Below are 17565 nucleotides of genomic sequence, written 5' to 3' on the forward strand. Positions count from 1 at the left end.
GAGAAATGCCTACAGCCACAGGAGGGGAGAGTTACCTCGGGGACAGGGGCGGCTCTCTGGCTGGCAGGAAAGGATTTGGTTTTTCGTCTGTTTTCTTAGGTACTTTGCCCGCCACCCCCCACCCCGCACCCCCGAGAAATGTTCCGTGTTTTCCGTGTTTATTATGTCTACCTTTTAATCTTCCGTCCTGATACCAAGAGCTATTTCTAGTCTGGAAGGAACTACATCAAGGCAGGAACACCACCAGCTATTGGCTTTGAAAAGCAAGCCTCAGCTCTGTGGACGAGAGACGTGAAGAGGCGGTTTCAGTCCGGAGTTAGGGCGGGAGGCCTCCGAACTGGGGATTGAAGCAGGACTGTGTTTCTGGATGGACTCCTCTGCTCCCCGTTGCTTCTTTGTATCAATAATGCAGAAACTTGCAACCAAGACCACTGACGGCCAAGGTGTTGTCAAGGAGAATTTTGCAATGAGAAGTGGAAGTTCTGCTTTGAAACAGGACGGGCCCGTGGGTGTGGTCATCTGTCTGTCCATGGCCCCCGGCCCGTCGCCAGCTTCACTGCTGGATCTTCCTGGAGCCTGGGAAGTGTCTGGGGGGTGGACGTCCGGCTTTGGCCCCCGTGGGTCGCTCCGGCCCACCATCCCCCTTCGCCTCTGCCTCCGAGTTGTCCAACCTGGTGTTGGGGCAGCTGGCCCCTGTGTGCATTTTAACTCAGCCTTGCCTCGAGCGCCTGGGTAAGAACAAATGGGCCTTGTTTTTCTTCTCTTTGCTAGTTTGTGAGAAAAACTTAAAGAAAAGACCCTCCGGTTTTTCAGAATACAGTGGTTCTCAAATGGGGGTGATTTTGTGCCCCAAGCTCCCAAGACACTTGGCGATGTCGACTGTCCCAACGGTGGGGGGAGTGTTGTTACCGGCATCTAGTCATGCCCAGGGACACTGCGCAGTGTCCTTCATGCAGGAGACACCTCGCAGCAGAGAGTGACCCAGTGCAAGCGTCGTCCCTAGCGCCCAGGCCGAGAAGCCCTGCCTCAGAGGCTGCGCGGGGTGTGGATTTCCGTTCTGTGCGCCGAGCAGGCCCCGCTCTCAGACGTCTGTGCCGGGACGTGGGGGGACGAGGGGTGGGAGGGGAGCCTGTCGGAACGGGGGACTCAGAGCAGCAGGCGGCTCTGCTGTCTCTCTTGCTATCTGGTCATCTGCTCGGTCACCTGGTCACCCGGCCCCTGGCCCTGCGGCCCCTCCATGGCCTCCTGGGAGAGCCTCTGTTGTGTGGCATTTGTCACACACTTACAGCCCCTCCCCTCCCTAAAGGGCACGTTTACTTGCCAAATTCCAAGTGTCCCTGACACCCTCACAGCCCCCCCCCGCCCCGCACTTGCTTGGGACAATCACACTGCGACCTCACAGCAGAAGCCTGCTGGCGGTCAGCCTGCTGCCTGGTTCCCTGCGTGGGTTCCCCGCAGCGACCGACTGACCGACCGACCCCGCGGGGGTCTGGGCCTGGAGGGGCTGAGAGATGCTGGCTTCCGAGGCGTGAACGCTAGGCAGTCTATAAATAGCACATTCCCATGGGGCGCGAGGAGAAAGGCTGCAGAGAACCTGCCCTGAAAGGCTGAGCCGGGGCTGCGTCTGGGACCCGGGGACGTAGAGATGATCACAGGGCAGGCTGCCCGCCACCTGCGCAGCTCTAGGGCTCTGACCGCACCCTCCGCGTCGAGGGAAGGTTCTGGAATGCAGTGGGCCTCCGGGTTTGGTTCCTGTCCCAGGCAGGACAGCACAGGGCCCAGTGTCTGCTCTGCTCTGGCACGCCCTGCGGCTCCCGAGTGTCCCTCCCTGCGCCTGCCCCTCCCTCCAGTCCTGGCCAGGCCACATCGCCCCCAGGGCCTGCTCTGGGGACAGCAGGATGCAGATGGCCCCCAGGCACAGCCCTCTCGGACGTCATAGGGACAGGACAAGCGGGTGCAGTACTGGCGGGGCCTGCAGAGGGGCGCCCGGGATATACCTTCTTGTGACATCTGCGCAGCGGTCGTCACCACCCCTTCACCCCTGGCCTCAGGTAGCCAGCTCAAGGACAGCCCTCTGAGGAAGGGACACCCTCCTACTGGGGAAGGGGCCTGAGGGGCCTGAGAGGCCCATCAAGGCACCCTGGGGACAAGGGCCGCCAAGAGTGGGCACATAGTGAGTCTCTCAGGCCGGGAGGACCCAGAGTGCCCACCGGCCTCCTCAGACCCGATGCCACTCCGGGGGCTCAGGAGACAGGGCCGCAGTCATGCGCTCCTCCGCTCCTCGACACCGGCTCTGGACCCTCTGCGCCCAGCAGAGAGGACAGCCCTCCAGGCGGGCGGCGCACCTCGGACCCTCTCTGGCCCGTGAAGCTGAAGTCATAAAAGCTACAGTCTTTTGGTGTGAAATACGGGGCTTTAAAAGCAGGGGATCCAAGTGTCCGAGTTCCAGGAAACGAGGCTCCTTCCACAGAGAGGGCAGCTCCCCCTTCCTGGGGGCTTCCCCCAAAGGTAATAAAGTGAGCCCGGAGGACCCCATTGTCCCTGGACAAAGGGACAGCTCTTCAGGGCAAGTGCCCCTGAGTTGCTTCCCGAAAGCTGAGGGAGTGCCCATTACCATGGCAACCGGCCTCCAGCCAAGAGGAAGGCAAGGTCCTCAGGCAAGGAGGAGCCCAGGGCCACCACTCAGAGAGCTGGGAAAGCCTGCTTCCTCTGAGACCACAAGGGGAACAGGGACTGTCTCTGGGCCTGGGGTTTGGGATGATTTCCTGCTTTCTCCTTGATGCTTCTCCCTCGTGCCAGACCTTTCTAGAGTGAGCAAGGCATTATGGGGCATGGGAGGCAGGGTGGTGAGGCTGAGGGCTGACGGCGGAGGGGCAGGGACAGTGGCAGGCGGGCGGGTGGCCAGTGAGGGCACCTCCCAGGGGTGGGGCAGCAACGGACCGGCCCCCTGTCCCACTGACAAGAGCCCCCCAGCATCAGCGGGTCCTGGCCGGAAGCTATGAACAGCTGTCGCTTCCCCTGCTCCAGCCCTGTGTGCCCCCCGCTCCCCCCGCATCAAGAGCAGCACAACATCTAGAAAGTCGCTCTGGCTGGAAGTCGGAGTCACAGCCGCCCAAGGAGCCCAGAGCTCCCGCTCCACGGTGCACCTCCAGGACCCAGCGGCCCAGGCACCACCTTAGTCATCCCCATGCACACAGCAGGTGAGTTGCTGCAGGAAAGGCCCGGGGGCGCCTTACCCACCCGCGGTGCCCACCTGGGCCCGCCAGCCCTCCAGCCCTTCCATCTGGTGGCCACCGAAGTCTCCATAGGCCACGTTCGTGTCACCTTCAGAAGGCAGGGATGCGGTCACACACCCAGCCCGGTGAAGAGGGGCCGCCGGGCACCCTGCACACTGTGGTCTTGCCCGTGCTCATCCTCAAGGCCAAGGTTGCCCCAGGGCGCCGGGCAGGACCCTCCCCGCCCCCCGGACCCCCGTCGGAATGGGTCATCTTCAAGCCCTTGAGGCCCTGTGAGGAGAGCTGAAGGAGCGTCCTAGCCTGCTGACCTGGCCCGACCCCTGGCGGCACAGACAGTCCAGAGAAGGTGACGTCACCTGTCCCCACAGTGCAGAGACGGAGACCCAGGCCCGGAGCGGCCGCCAACCACCCCTCTGTGCCTCCAGCCCCGGTCCCTGTGTCCAAGCCCTCGCCGCTGCCTGAGACGCCCACAGCGGCGTCCATCTCCCAGACCAATGGACCCGCCCATCTGGTGAGTGAAACTCGATTTTTAAAAGCAGGGGGTGGAGGGGGCACCTCGGAGAATGAGGTTTTCCTATGGGAAGCACCCAGCCCTCCCCTGTCTGGAAAGGCCTGCCCGGACTGGCCTCTCCCAGCACCTCCCGAGCACGGCAGGCCCCGCCACGCGCTGGGGCTCAGGGGGTGCCAGAGTTCACCGGGGCTCTGGGCAGCCGGAGGCCTGGACGGGAAGGAGGTGCGGGGACAGCGGGAGGAGCACGGCTGACAAGGGTGGCGGGGAGGGGACACAAAATGTCCAGGGGGCGGCGGGGGCAGTGCAGTGGGTTTCCCTCTGCCACCTGGCACATGGTCCAGGAGCACGTCCCCGAGGGAGGGGTCCCAGGTGACACAGCAGCACAGCCAGGCCAGGCCTCCAGGAGCCGGTGCGGTCAGAGCTGTGGCCGAGGCTCTGGGAGGTGGACGCGGGCGTGGGGCGCAGGGCAGGACTCCGTGTGGGAACAAAGCAGGAAAGCTGATGAAGCTTCAGGTCCCAAGCACCTGCTCACTCCAGGTGGAGGCGCAGGGGGCGAAGGGGGCGGAGCTATGCATCCAGAGATGAGTGGCAGGCAAGGGGGCTACCCAGTGGGCAGGGCAGTGCTTCAGACAGAGTAGGGGAGGCGGGGGGGCGAGGAAAATGTGCCTGACAGCGGCAGCGCAGGTGCAGTGGACCGGGACAGGGACGAGGGACAGCGCCTGAAATGGACGCCCAGACCACAGGCCGGAGTGGGAGTCATGGGGAAGGGACTGGCAGGCTGGGTGGCAGCCAGGTAACCAGCCGGCCTCTGTGCCCAGGAGTCTCCCCATGCTGGCCCCGGAGGCCTGCACCCTGGAACCCTCCGCCCAAGGCAAACTGGGCCAGCCGGTGACGCTGCTGCCAGCAAAGGGTCAGGAGAAGGACCCAGGGACTGTGCTTCCAGCTCTTGGGCAGCCATTTCGGGCTGGGTGCCCTGCAGACAGGCGGATACACCTGAGCCGGGGCTGCAGCCCCCCCCCAGCCCGCCCCCCACCGTATGCCACTGCACGCCCCAGAACGCGGGGCTGGACGCCTGCCCCCGTCCCCGGCACACAGTCAGCCTCCACTCTGCCAACAGCAACCCATCCTGACCCATCGGCACAGGTAAATCTCGACATACTGATACTACAAAGTATCAATAAAATGAACAGAAAGCGATCATGAATATTCAGTTCGGAAAATACCATCCGATTTTAAAATGTAAAAGAAGGATACAATTTTGGAGTGATGAAAACATTCTGGAAGGTGACAGCCGCGATGGCTGACTGTCCACTTTCACATGGCGGGCGTGGTGGCCCCGAGGTCCTGTGAACTCTGGCGCACGCACACACATACACACGTGTGTGCACATGCACACGCACACACACACACAGTACAGGAGACGGCTCTCAGGAGTCATCCAGGCAGCGGACCTGGGTGACACGGGCCACTCGTTGGAGGCACCAGAGCCTCCCTCCCAGACGGCATCAGGGAGGCCACCCGGTGCACCCAGGGGACAGCAGCCTCTGACCGAGAGCCTGCAGGACGATCTCGAAAACCAAACCGCGGGAAAGCACACGCTTTAACAAGCGAGGGTGCCAGGGAAGGAGAATGGAGAGCGCCCTGGCCGAGGGGGGCCCTTGCCTGGTGGGTCCGTGCACAGAGGAACAAAAACCCCGCCCCAGGCCCCTGCCTCAGTTTCTCCAGCTGCAGAGAGAGAAGCCGCTGGGTACAAGTTTGGCCCCAGAAGGAGCTCGGTCATTTTCACATGGTTCTGCATTTGTTTTGGGTTCAAAAAAGGCCAGGCCGGTGAGCGATGGAAGCAAGAGGAGGGAAAACAGGATTCCCGCTACAAATGCCACGGGCTCCTTGGCTGGCTGGGCACTTGGGCAGCGGCCCCGCCCACGGTCCCCGGCTTCCTGCTCGGGGTCCCCTGCCCGGGTGCTCTGGAAGCAGACCCCATTGGTGGTGATCATTTTCTATTTCTCACTAAGAGGCGCTGTCCAGCAGGGGGCCAGAGCCACTCGGGGCCCCGCCCAACCCCTGGTCCCGAGTCCCCAGGCACCTCTGTCCCACAGTGGGATGCTCACACAAACACGCCATCACTCAGGGCCCTGGACTTCCTGTCCTGCCCAAACACACAGGCACCCCTGACCTCCGACGGCCACGTGCCGGATGCATGGGAAATCTCTCCGGACAACAAACCTGAATATTTTCCATCCTCTCTTCTTTGAAGACTGACGGGGGGTGGGGGTGGGGGGCTTTCAATGGCCCATCAGAGAATTTTCCACGCTTACAAGAGACGGCGGAGTTGGAAAGGCGACGCCCACAGCCGGGCCACCTGGCACCAGGGCAGGAAGGCCCCGGCAGGGTGTGCTGTCATCTCAGCGCCGGCCTCAGAGCCCCCACATGCACAGCCCCTCTGTCCTCGACACACACTGAGAGCCCCTCTAGAGAGGCCACTCCCATTTCCTCAGTGGTCTAGGGAGGGAGGAGCCCCTGTGGACGACCAACGGGAAACCTCATCCCGGGCCATACTCAGCTAATTCAGGGGACAGAGATCATTTCTCAGCACCCACAATGGACATGGCAAGAAAAGGGTTCCCAGGCCACAGCCAGACCCCCGAGCTGGCTTTCTGTTTTTCTGATCCTTAACCAACAGAATGTCCAGGGAGGACGGGGAGGGGTCCTGGATCACAACGGTCCCCCTCTGAGGGGCCACCTTGACCAGCGTCGGCCATCAGCTCGAGCGGGCGCGAGCAGGCTTGACGGCCAGCGCACGCTCTCTCCAGCACCAGAGGTGCGCTGCGACGCAGCAGGGACCAGGACCGTGGCCGTGGGTGGCAGCTCCACAGAGGGCAGACACCACTTCGCTCTGAGAAGACGGTGCCTCACGATCAGCTCACTGATCAACGTCTGTCACCCTGTGAGAGAGGTCTTGTCTGCAAATGCTAACGTCACCTGTGATTTTATTTGAGTTAGTTTACCTTAACCAAGTGTCATTTAGATTAGACATTTTAAAAATCCTAAAAAGAGCCCTGGCTGGTGTGGCTCAGTGGACTGAGCGCCAGCATGTGAATTGAAAGGTCGCCGGTTCCATTCCTCGCCAGGCCCCCAGTTGGGAGCGTGGGAGAGGCAACCGATCAGTGTTTCTCTCACATACAGATGTTTCTCTCTCTCTTTCTCCCTCCCTTCCTCTCTCTCTAAAAATAAAAACAAAATCCTAAGAAGATTAAAAAAGATACAGAACTGACAATGAAAACAGACTATTAGAAAAAAAAGAAAAATGTTGATTGATGGGTTGCTGATTGATAGGTTGCTGGAGGGAGGAAAAGAGGGAGGGAGGGAAAGGGTGGGATTAGGGGAAGGAGGGAAGGCAGGCAGGTGGTTCCCAGTCCAGCGAAACCCGTGCGGGAAGCCCCTCAGGCGCACTCCAGCCGATCGCTTCGTGTGGGCTCCCCACCAGTGTCTGCCTGCCCCACACCTGGTCCCTCCCTGCACCTGGTGCACACCGCTCCTGCATTCCTCAGTTTCCTGCAACACAACTCCACCGCGGGCAACGCTGCAGAGACTGGGGGACGCTCAGCAGGGCCCCTCCCCCCAATCCTGCGGCGTGGCTGCTCCTGCTCACCAGGAGGGCACAAGGCGAGGTGGCTGGGCGCTTCCGTGGAAGCTGGTACGATGCACACGGACCCTCAGCCCTCCTGCTCCAGGCAACGTGGTCACCTACACGGAGCTTCTGTCCCCGGGACATGACCCTGTGCCTTGGGTGCTGCTGTGACAACACAGCTCCCCCTCGCAGGGCTCAGCTGTCGCCCCACAGTGGGGCCCGGGGGGGGGGCGTTGCAGGGGGGTCAGAGCGCTCAGCCCCAGGGGCGGAGCCTGGCCCTGCCTGCCACCATGAGCTCCCCAGCCTCTGTCTCTGCCTGTGACACGGGGTCCTCTGTGATTTCAGTGAGACATGCAGGCAGACCCCAGGCATGTGCCCAGGGAGTGGGAGACACACAGACTCGGGCAGTGTGGCGGTAGCACTTTTATGTGACCTCCTGGTGCACCGTCTGGCCCCAGGGCCGGCTCCTCCACGGCAGCCTGCCCAGGTCTGCTGAGGTCAGCCACCGCCCGCCCACCCACCTGCGGAGTCCCAGGGGAGCGGAGGAGGGCAGAGCCCACGACCGGGGTGGGGGGGGTGGAGGGACAGGGAGGGCTTCCACTGGGGAGGGCAGTGGTTCAGGGGTGCCCTCAGAGCCAGCACTAGGTACGGAGGGACCTGGGGTTCCCACACTCATACAAAAGCCCAGACGGAGGATAGGGGGAGGGGGAGGCTGGCCAGCAGGGTGCCAGGCCCACAGGGGAGAGCAGAGGGTGTGCCCCCCCACCCCCAGAAGTATAAGGTGGTTCCCCGACCTCCATAGCCAAGACCCCGACCCTCCAGCATCTCCTCAGGACCCCCCGCCCGCCCCCTCCCCCAGGAATCTGATTCTAGCACTTTCCTAGGAGCCTACATGTTTGGGTTACAAGACAAGAAAAAAACCCAGAAAACTACTTCCCCCAAGGCTGCGAGCTGAAAGGAATCACGCCAAACTCAGGAGTGCTTTCCTCCCGTTCTGCCGATCAAAGCTGCCCCGTCCACTCTGAGTGCCGGCAGGGTGGAGGCCGTGGCCCGCACGCAGGACACGTCCTTGGGCTCGGGTGCCGCAGCCAAGGCCTGGCACCTGCTGTCCCACCTGCCGGCCGGCTCCCCCACAGGCAGGTGTGTGCGCAGCCCTGACCAGAGCAGGCCGTCAACCATGGTGCCACTTTCCCAGGCATGACCTCAGCAACCCACCCTACTCCAGGGGCTCAGGGGCCTGTGACTTTTCCTGGATTTTAAAAAACTGTCACTCTCATTGGTAGATGAGGCCAGAAGGAGGCCTCAGGTCACCCGCCAGCCGGTGGCCTTGGCCCTGGCCCATGGGCCCCGGGCTCTCCTGCTTCTCCACTGCAGGCTCGGTGACCCAGCAGGAAGGGGTCGTTAAGGTCCCCACCCCCGACCTGCAGCCCTGTCCACACTCAGCTTGGCCCCACAGGCTCACTTTCACTGCTGAGGCGTGGCTCCCATGCCCAGTGACCCCGAAAGGTGCCAGTGCCTGCTGGGGGCACCCCTGCATAGGCAGGCAGAGCCGAGGACGGGCCGGCACGGCTGTGCATGGCAACAGGCTGACCCCTCTTCACTGTCACCTCAGTCCGGGTCACTGCTGGCCCTCATGTGTCCACGGCCATCCCGCCTCCCCTCTGAACCTCACTCGCCCCCAGCGCCTCACCTCTGCTCATCCAGCGGGCTCCCAAGCCCCCCAGCACTCTGGCTGTCACAAAGACCCTCAAGAGCTTCCCACTGGCTAACCCAAATCACATCTCTGTCCTCAGGCTCCCCGACTGCCACTGGTGACCCCTTCAGGACCCTCAAGGCCACAGGCCCTCACATTGCTCCCGCCCCAGCCCTCACACAGGTCCTTCCCACCCGACGTGCCACTCTGCGCACAGCTCCCGGCGGCTGTGCCTGAGCCCCTCTCCGTCCTCGTCACTCGCCTCCTCGGCCCTGCCGCCCTCACACGTCTGCAGGCAGGTCTGACCAGCCCTGGCCCTGACCGTGTCTGTCAGCCCAGCAGCCGGGCTGACCACCCCTGGCTGTGACCCCAGCTGGTGTCTCTGGCCCAGACCTGGAGGTCTGACCATCTTCTCAAAGGTGCTGCAGTTGCACAGGGCCCAAAGTCGACCCCCTGCAAGGCCCCTGGGTCAGGGACGCACCTCCCTCACCTGCGTCCTCACGCTCCCAGAGTCCTCTGTCCTGGAAAGCACAGCCCCAGCGCTGGAGGGCCCTGGCTTGCTCCGGGGTTAGGTGGACTCGGTGATGGAGACCCCCCCCCCGCCAAACAAGGCTGCTGTTGGAGAACGCCCGGGCTTGGATGGCAGCACCTGGAGGAGCTCCCAGCGTGCGGAACAGTCGGAGACCAACGCTAACGTCATGTCCACATCTGACGGTATAACCTCACAGCGCCCCTCCATCACCCCTGCCCCTCAGCGCCCGAGCCCGGCCAGGCCCTCCCCTCCCTGCTCACTGCCTGGAGCTCTCTCTCCCGTCAGCAGCCCCAGCTTCCCCAACCCCCTACCCCAGACCCTCCCGCCAGCCTCCCAGGTTCCTCCTGCCAGGGACGCATTTATCCATTTTCAGTCTCCACGCAACCTCCACAAGGGCTGTCCAGGGACTCACACACAGTAGGCCTGGCACACAGTAGGTGCTCAACAAATGAATAAACACTCCTTTGTTTCTAAAGTATGTTAGCAAGCGACCCTCCCCAGGGTTATCGAAGCCCTTAGACAGTTAACCAGATGCCCAAAGTACCGAACTCCAAGGCACGGGAGAACCCGGCTGGCCAGCCGCCGAGGTCCGGCACCGTGAGTTGCAGAAACAAAGGGAATGTGTGCCCGGTCGCCGCCGGGCAGACGGCCGTCTGCTGCCTCCTTGTTTGCAGCCCTCCACGTGGGAGCCCCGACAATATCCTGTATTTAACCAGGCAAATCCTTTCTAAGACTTCATCAAGCCTGGGCGACATTAAACCACGTTCTCTCCACCAAAGTAAATGGCAAAAAGGTTAGCCGAGCCTACCTCACCGTTTCAGTATTTCCTGGCGTGTCTGAACAACTCCCCCACCCATCACGTCTACCCCACAAATGCTGCATTCCCCACATCCGCGGGTCCACCGCACCCACCAGCGCAGGGCCATTTGCTACCCGCTGGCATGTTCTGCGACGCACAGGAAGACTCCAGACCCGCAGGCACACACAGGTGCAAGCTGGATTAAAAGTGTCACTTCCCCAAACACCAACGTCCGGAAGGACTGTAGACAGCGTTCCGTGCTCGGCTGCCCCACTGGGTTATTAGCCAAGTGCCTTCGCAAACGCAGACACAGCTTTCCTAGACATCTATAATAAAAATGTCGCTCAAAACCCATCACGTGGAAAAGAAGCATCTTGTGTGGCTGCATGCCACCCCAAAATGGCAGCTATGTGAATTCGACTAGATCCAGAATTCAAAAATGTTTCAGATAGTGGTTTGTCCTGGGTACGCTGCAGAAAACCAATCACACCACCTACGCACAGCGGGAAGGACTGCGGAAGCCCCGCCCCCAGAGGCCCCGCCCCTGCAGAGGCACCACCCCCAGGCGCGCCTCCCCAGCAGCCGCCTGCTGGAGGCTCGCTGCCCTTCCTGGCAAGGGGCCCACAAAACCCAACCTGGGCTGTTGGGGCGGCACCCCAGGGCGGTAAGACTGCATCAGAGGCTTTAGGGCACGGCTGTAAACGGGACCCGTTCGGGTTTGAAACAACAGCTCTCCACCGTTCCCCAATAAAACCTAAGAATCGGCTCCGGGTAATTATTCGGGGCCGATCCCTTGGCTTTGTCTCCGTCCTACACAGTGCTTTACTGTTGGAATTGCAGACCTCGCAGTTCACGGCGGCTGGCTTCCCCGGAGCGTGAGAGCCGAGTCACGTGGCCTGAGGGGCACACCGAGCACCCACAGGTGCCCACTTTAAACCAGAGGCCCGGTCCGCCATGGACACAGTGCAGCTCGGCAACTCACTTCTCAAACTCCGGCTCGGGGAAGCGAGGGGAGTGGGAGAGGTGGGCTCACTCGGTCCGGGTCACAGGTCTGCACCTGGCCCGCCAGCTCACTGGCTGTGGGGGCCGAGAAGGCAGCCAGCCCCTCTGAGCCTCCGTTTCCTCATGGGTGACACAGCCCGTGGCCAAACCCCACTCAGACCATAGGAAACTGCCGACACCCAGCGAGAAGTCATCATTGTGACCTGGGGGGGCAGCCCATGAGCCCCAGCGCCTGGTCAAACGAGGGGGTGTCCCATAGGATTCAAAGCCCGGAACTGGATCCTGGGGACAATTACTGCGAAGCGGGTGGATTCCCCCACCCACCCTGCACCGTGGTCCAGACTTCGGACCCACCGGGGAGGCAACGCGGCCCTCAGTAAGTATCCTCTTTTGAATGAAATCCCCCCTAAGCCCTGTTATCCGGCCAAGACGGGGGGGCCCACATTCCGGATACTGCCGACCCAAAACATCCCTGATCCCAGCTCGCACCCGTTCCCACTAAAGTGCCGTCCTCTGCAAAATCAGCACCCCATGGTTCTGCCAAATGGTGTTTATACAGGCTAAAGTTCCTGCTCTGCTTTATCTGGCAGATAAAATAATAAGAACATGCAAATGGAATTTAGGAAAGACGTTTTAAAGAAAATCGTGGCCCTGCTCAGAGTAGCTATGGCCCTGGTTGACACGTCCCCCTAAGGGGCCAGTCCGTATTCTGCACACACGTTCACGACCTCACAAACCTGGAACGGTCGTCCGTAGGGAGACCCAACGGCCGAATCTGTGTTGAAGTGTTGCATCACTTCAAACCAGGACCGCAAGTTCCAGATCTTAAAAGCAAACAACCAGAACCTGTTTGCTAATCACCCTTAGTATATAAAGAGTTACAGCGAACTACGGAAACAAAGTAAGTCAGAAAATACACATTGTAATTCCTCCAGGGCTCCCACGGTGATAGTGTATCCTAATAATCTATTGTTTAAATAATTAATGTGAAACATTGACTCAACCCACGATCCGAGCCTTTTCTGGTGATAATTGAGGTACCTGCCACACCAGCTGATTACATCCTCAGATGGGCCCCCAGAGGGGTCGCCAGGGGTCCTTTATTCTGCCCCAACCCCCACCCCACCAAATCCTTCCTGTTCCTTGTGTCCCCAACCCCACACCCGGGTTTGTCTCCCTCTCCCCAGCCCCACAGGCCCCGCACAGCACATGGGGACCAACTCTGCTGCCAAGTACTTGGCTGGCTGAGGCAAGACTTTCTCCCTCTCCCACTCCCCTCCAGCCCCAGCAGGGCGCCCACCCTGGCTCCACCAGAGACCTGGGCGGGCCTCTGCGTCCCACCCAGATGAGGAGCCCGTGTCTGGTGCAGAAACCGAGATCAAACGTGACTCTGCTCTCCACAGCGCTCCCACACAGAGCACATCCCTGGTTGTTATTATCTGGAGGAGACAGGAAAGAGACACCAAGGGACTGACTGCAGCCACATTACAGGGTGACTCAGGGACCCAGGCAGCAATTTCCAGCGGTCCCACCCGAAAACTAATTGACACATGGGATGGGCAGTGACCTTTGATCTTTCCAGACAGGTGTGTAACTGACTGCAAAGCATCCCCAAGCAAACCAGATGACTCAGAAAACCCCGAGACCGGGTTTTAATAGCACAGTGCGGCAGCCACGGCCAGCCGAGGAAAGTGCCAAGAAGCCCTGGTCTTGAACTTGAAGAAGCCCGGGCCTGCTCCCAGGAAAAGTGCTGAGGGAAGCAGTGCCGTGTCCCTCCCACTCCCTTGGCGGGGGTGGGGACCTCCCTCCTTCCCGCTCCCAGCTCCCAACCAGAGGCCACAAATCCCCAAAGTGTTGCCTGGGCCCTACCCAGATGCGCCCCGGCATGCTGAGCAGGCCCCTGGCAGGCCCCTGGCAGGTCCCCGCAGCTCCTGGGCGGCTCAGCAGGAGCCCCAAGGGCCACTCACCAGACACAGACACCTCCATGAGCGCCTCCAGCGGCCGGTTGTTGTCCAGGTCCCGGCTAAGCTGCAGCTCGCCGGTGGCCGTGTCCAGGAGCAGCAGCTGCAGCTCGTTGCCCTGCAGGAAGGTGTAGTTGAGGCTGTCGGAGAGGTCGGGGTCGTGGGCCGGGATGCGGCCGATCACGCCGGTGGGGAAGCTGTTGGACTTATTGGTGACGTAGTTGTTGAAGAGGATCTGGAAGTCCGGCAGCACCGGCGGGTTGTCGTTCTGGTCCAGGAGGCGGACGTGCACCGTGGCCCGGCTCACCAGGGGCGCCGACGTGGCCTGCACCACCAGCACGAACTCGCGCTGCACCTCGAAGTCCAGCTCGACCAGGGCGCGCAGGTCCCCGCTCAGCAGGTCCAGCTGGAAGACCTCAGGCACGTTGCCCTCCACGATCTGATACATGATTTGCGCGTTGGGGCCCTCGTCAGGGTCTTTGGCCCGGATCCTCGCCACGACAGACCCCACGGGCCTGTTCTCCTCCACAAACAGCTCCAGCTCGTCCCTCTCAAACACCGGGGGGTTGTCGTTAATGTCCAAGACCGTCACCTGGACCTCCACGCAGGCACTTAGGGGCGCTGGGCTCCCCCGGTCCACAGCCAGGACCCGAAGGCTGTACACCGCCACGTTCTCTCGGTCCAGCCGACGCTGGGTGCGGATCACGCCTGACGTGGGCTCAATGTAGAAGTCCCCATCGCCGTCGTCCCCGCCCTGGAAGGTGTAGAGCAGGCGGCCATTGGGGCCCGAGTCCCGATCCGTGGCAGAGACCTGGAGGACGCTGGTGGACGGTGGGGCGTCCTCGAAGACGGAGCCCTGGTAGAAATCCCGCAGGAAGCGGGGAGCGTTGTCGTTGGCGTCCAGGACGAGGACCTCCAGGGAGGTGGTGTCGGACTTCTGAGGGATGCCGTTGTCCCGGGCGGTGATGGCCAGCGTGTAGGCAGCCTGGTCCTCGTAGTCCAGCTCCGTCAGGGTGTAGACCGTGCCGCTGTCGGGGTCGATGCGGAACTGCGGTACGGGGTCCTCCAGCACGTAGGTGATGCGTGCGTTCTCGCCCGTGTCCTCGTCCGTGGCGCTGATGGTGGCAATGGAGGTGCCCACAGGCCGGGCCTCGCTGACGCTCACCGTGTAGTGGGAGCTCTGGAAGACCGGCCGGTGGGTGTTGGCGTCGGTGACGTTGATGAAGACCTGCGCGGTGTGCGAGCGCGTGCCGTCCGAGGCGGTCACCGCCAGCACGTACTGCCGCTCCTGCTTGTAGTCCAGCGGCAGCGCCAGCGTGATGAGGCCGCCGCCGCTCTGGCTGCTGAGCGCGAAGCGGTTGCGGGTGTTGCCCCCTGTGAGTTGGTAGGTGATCACGCTGTTGGCATCGCGGTCACGGGCCCGCAGGGTCAGCACGCTGCTGCCCACGGCGGCGTCCTCGTTCAGGCGCAACTCGTACGTGGGCTGCGTGAACGCGGGGTCGTTGTCGTTCACGTCCAGCACCGTGATGGACACGCTGGCGGAGGAACTCATGGGCGGCGAGCCGTGGTCCACCGCCTCCACCCCGAAGCTGTAGTGCTCCACCTCCTCGCGGTCCAGCTCCGCGCTCACGGTGATCCAGCCCGAGCTGTTGTGGATCTGGAAGGGGAAGTCGGCGGCCGAGGCCGGGTCCTGGGCCCCGGCACCCCCCACGGAGGCTGAAGCCGTGTCCACCAGGCGATAGCGAAGCCGCGCGTTCTCACCCGCGTCCGCGTCCACCGCCTGAATGTGCAGCACCGAGTGGCCCAGAGGTACGTTCTCCAGCACGGCCGCCTGGAAGGGGCTGCTCACGAAGAGGGGGGCGTTGTCATTCACGTCCAGCACCTGCACCGAGACCAGCCCCGAGGCGTTGATGAGCGGGGGCCGGCCCCCATCCTGGGCCTTGACGCGCAGCGTGTACTCCCGGATGGCCTCGAAGTCCAGCGGGTTGATCACGTCCAGGCTCCCGCTCAGCGAGTGAAGGTAGAATTGCCCCTTCAGGTTCCCACTGACGATGCTGTAGTGTACGGCCGCGTTCTGGCCCTGGTCGCGATCTGTGGCCTGCACGCGCAGCACAGGCGTGTTCACCGCCACGTCCTCGGGCACCTGCACCACGTACCGCTTCTCGCTGAACTGAGGGTAGTTGTCGTTTTCGTCCTCCACCACGATGTGCACGGTGGCCGTGGCGCTGAGCGGGCCCGGGTTCCGGCCCTGGTCGTTGGCCTCTACCAGCAGCTGGTACTCGGCTTCCTCCTCCCGGTCCACGGCTGCCCGGGTGCGCACCACGCCGGAGCGCGCATCGATCTCGAAGATGCCGCCTGAGCCCTCCAGCAGGCGGTAGCGCATATTGGCGTTGGAGGGCGCGTCTCCGTCAGTGGCGCGGATGGTCAGCACCTCGTAGCCCACCTCGAGGTTCTCGCGCACGCGCTCCCGGTACTCGGACTGCTCAAAGACGGGACTGTGGTCGTTGGTGTCACTGACGGTGACAGTGAGGTAGGTCGCGGCCGAGCGCCGCGGCAAGCCGTGGTCCACGGCGCTCACCTTGAGCACGTGCGTGTCCTTGGTCTCGCGGTCCAGAGGGCCGGCCGTGCTCACAGCGCCCGTGCTGGCATCGATGAGGAAGAAGCCATTGGAGCGCTCGTCGAACAATGCCTCCATCTGGTAGCTCAGCCGCCCCGCCTCGCCCTCGTCGGGGTCCTGCGCGCGCAGCTCGATGACCGCGGTGCCCGCCGGCTCGTTCTCAGGCACCGACACCTGGTAGCTGGGCAGTGGGAACTGAGGGCTCGTGCTGCCGCCGGCACCCCGCCGCGCCCGCCTCGCCGCCCGCGCCTGGGTCTCGGCCTGGGGCAGGGTTGGCGGCGGCTGCCCTGGCGACAGCGACGGGGAGGGCGTCCCCGCAGCCGTCTCTAACTCCAGCTCCACCCGGATGGCGCCGGCCGCGCGCCTCAGGGCACACAGCAGGCGCAGGCGGGCCGAGCCACCGGGCGGCAGGCAGACGGGGCGGCGTGGGCACCGGCGTCCGCGGTGCAGCGAGCAGCTGCAGGCCGGGAATGTGGTCAGGGCCGCCAGCGCCGAGTGCAGAATGGCCCCACTGCCGGCGGCGGCCGGGAAGCAGAGCGCCGCGCCAGGCCCGGGCGCCGTGAGCACCGCCCTCGCGCGCAGCTCCGAGACGCTCGCCCGTCGTGGCTGCAGCCGAGCGCCACAACCCGGACCGCGCGCGCGCGCCCGCAGACGGAGGCTCAGCATTGCCGGGGCGCCGCGGGCTGCCAGGTGGACCTGCAGCGGCAGCGGGCGTCCCCCAAGGCGCGCGCAGCCCCGGGGCCCCGCACCCGGCCCGCGCCGACGCCCACCCAGTCGCCCGTCGCGGCTCACGTCTAGCAGCTCTCGTAGCACCCTAGGGGTGTGCGCGGCGTCCAGCGCGTAGGTCCAGCCGGGACCCAGGGCGAAGGCGCGGGCCCCGCCGGGCACGCGCAGCTCCCAGGCAGCCACTCGAAGCCCCAACACCGGTAGGGCGGCGGCGGCAGCCAGGAGCAGCAGCGCGGGCAGCGCGGGCGGCGGCGGCGCCATGGCCCGTAGCCCGAGCCCGAGCCCGGCGCTGGGGCACAATCCATGCACCCGGCGCGGCTCCTCATCCACCCGGCGCGGCCGGGGGGCGGCTCCCGCGCGCCCGGCGCCCGACCCTCGGGGCGGCCCGCGCCCTGCCTCCCTGGGGGCCCCGGCGGGGACACCGGCGGCCGCGCTCCCGGTCTCCCCCGCAGCTTCCACTTCGAGAGCACTTCGCGAAAGTTTGATAAGTTGGTTTCAAGATGGCTCCTCCTCGCGTCCCGGGAGGGCGCTGCGCATCAACCTGCGGTGGCGGCGGCCACAGGCGGCTCCAGGTGGCTCCCGCGCGGGCTCGGCCGGGCGGCGTGGGAAGCGGGGCGGGTCCGGCGCAGGGCGGGGGCTGCGCTCCCGGAGCGGGCTGGGTCGCACCGCGCCGCTCAGACCCCGGCGGCCGGCTGCTGCCTGGGCTGTGCGCTCGTCCCGCGCCCCCTCTGCCCGCTCTCTCCCCGCCCCCGGCCCGGCCCCGCCCCTGGCCCCGCCGAGTATTGTTCAGCCCCGGGGGGAGCCGGCCCGGAGGTGCGCGCCGGGGAGATCGCTATGGAGACGCGGGGGCGCAGCCGGGG

The 17565-nt window shown here is 63.7% G+C and overlaps 1 protein-coding gene and 1 long non-coding RNA gene across 3 annotated transcripts in view; one reads left to right on the forward strand and one right to left on the reverse strand.

Annotated features, from left to right (window-relative positions):
• CELSR1 (cadherin EGF LAG seven-pass G-type receptor 1) overlaps window positions 1–17559 on the reverse strand; it is a 105488-nt gene extending 87929 nt beyond the window's left edge. For both annotated transcript variants that reach the window (XM_053919744.2, XM_053919743.2), the window contains exon 1: window positions 13369–17559. In XM_053919744.2, coding sequence (XP_053775719.1) covers window positions 13369–16966 — 3598 coding nt within the window. In that variant the 5' untranslated portion in view covers window positions 16967–17559. The remainder of the gene's footprint in view (window positions 1–13368) is intronic.
• On the forward strand, window positions 2738–4709 carry LOC139440775 (uncharacterized). Its single transcript, XR_011650934.1, has 3 exons — window positions 2738–3200; window positions 3605–3747; window positions 4566–4709. It is a non-coding gene; the product is annotated as an uncharacterized lncRNA (long non-coding RNA).
• Window positions 17560–17565: the final 6 nt, after the last annotated feature.

The sequence above is a fragment of the Desmodus rotundus genome, chromosome 3 (genome assembly GCF_022682495.2).
Source record: "Desmodus rotundus isolate HL8 chromosome 3, HLdesRot8A.1, whole genome shotgun sequence".
NCBI classification, from domain to species: domain Eukaryota; kingdom Metazoa; phylum Chordata; class Mammalia; order Chiroptera; family Phyllostomidae; genus Desmodus; species Desmodus rotundus.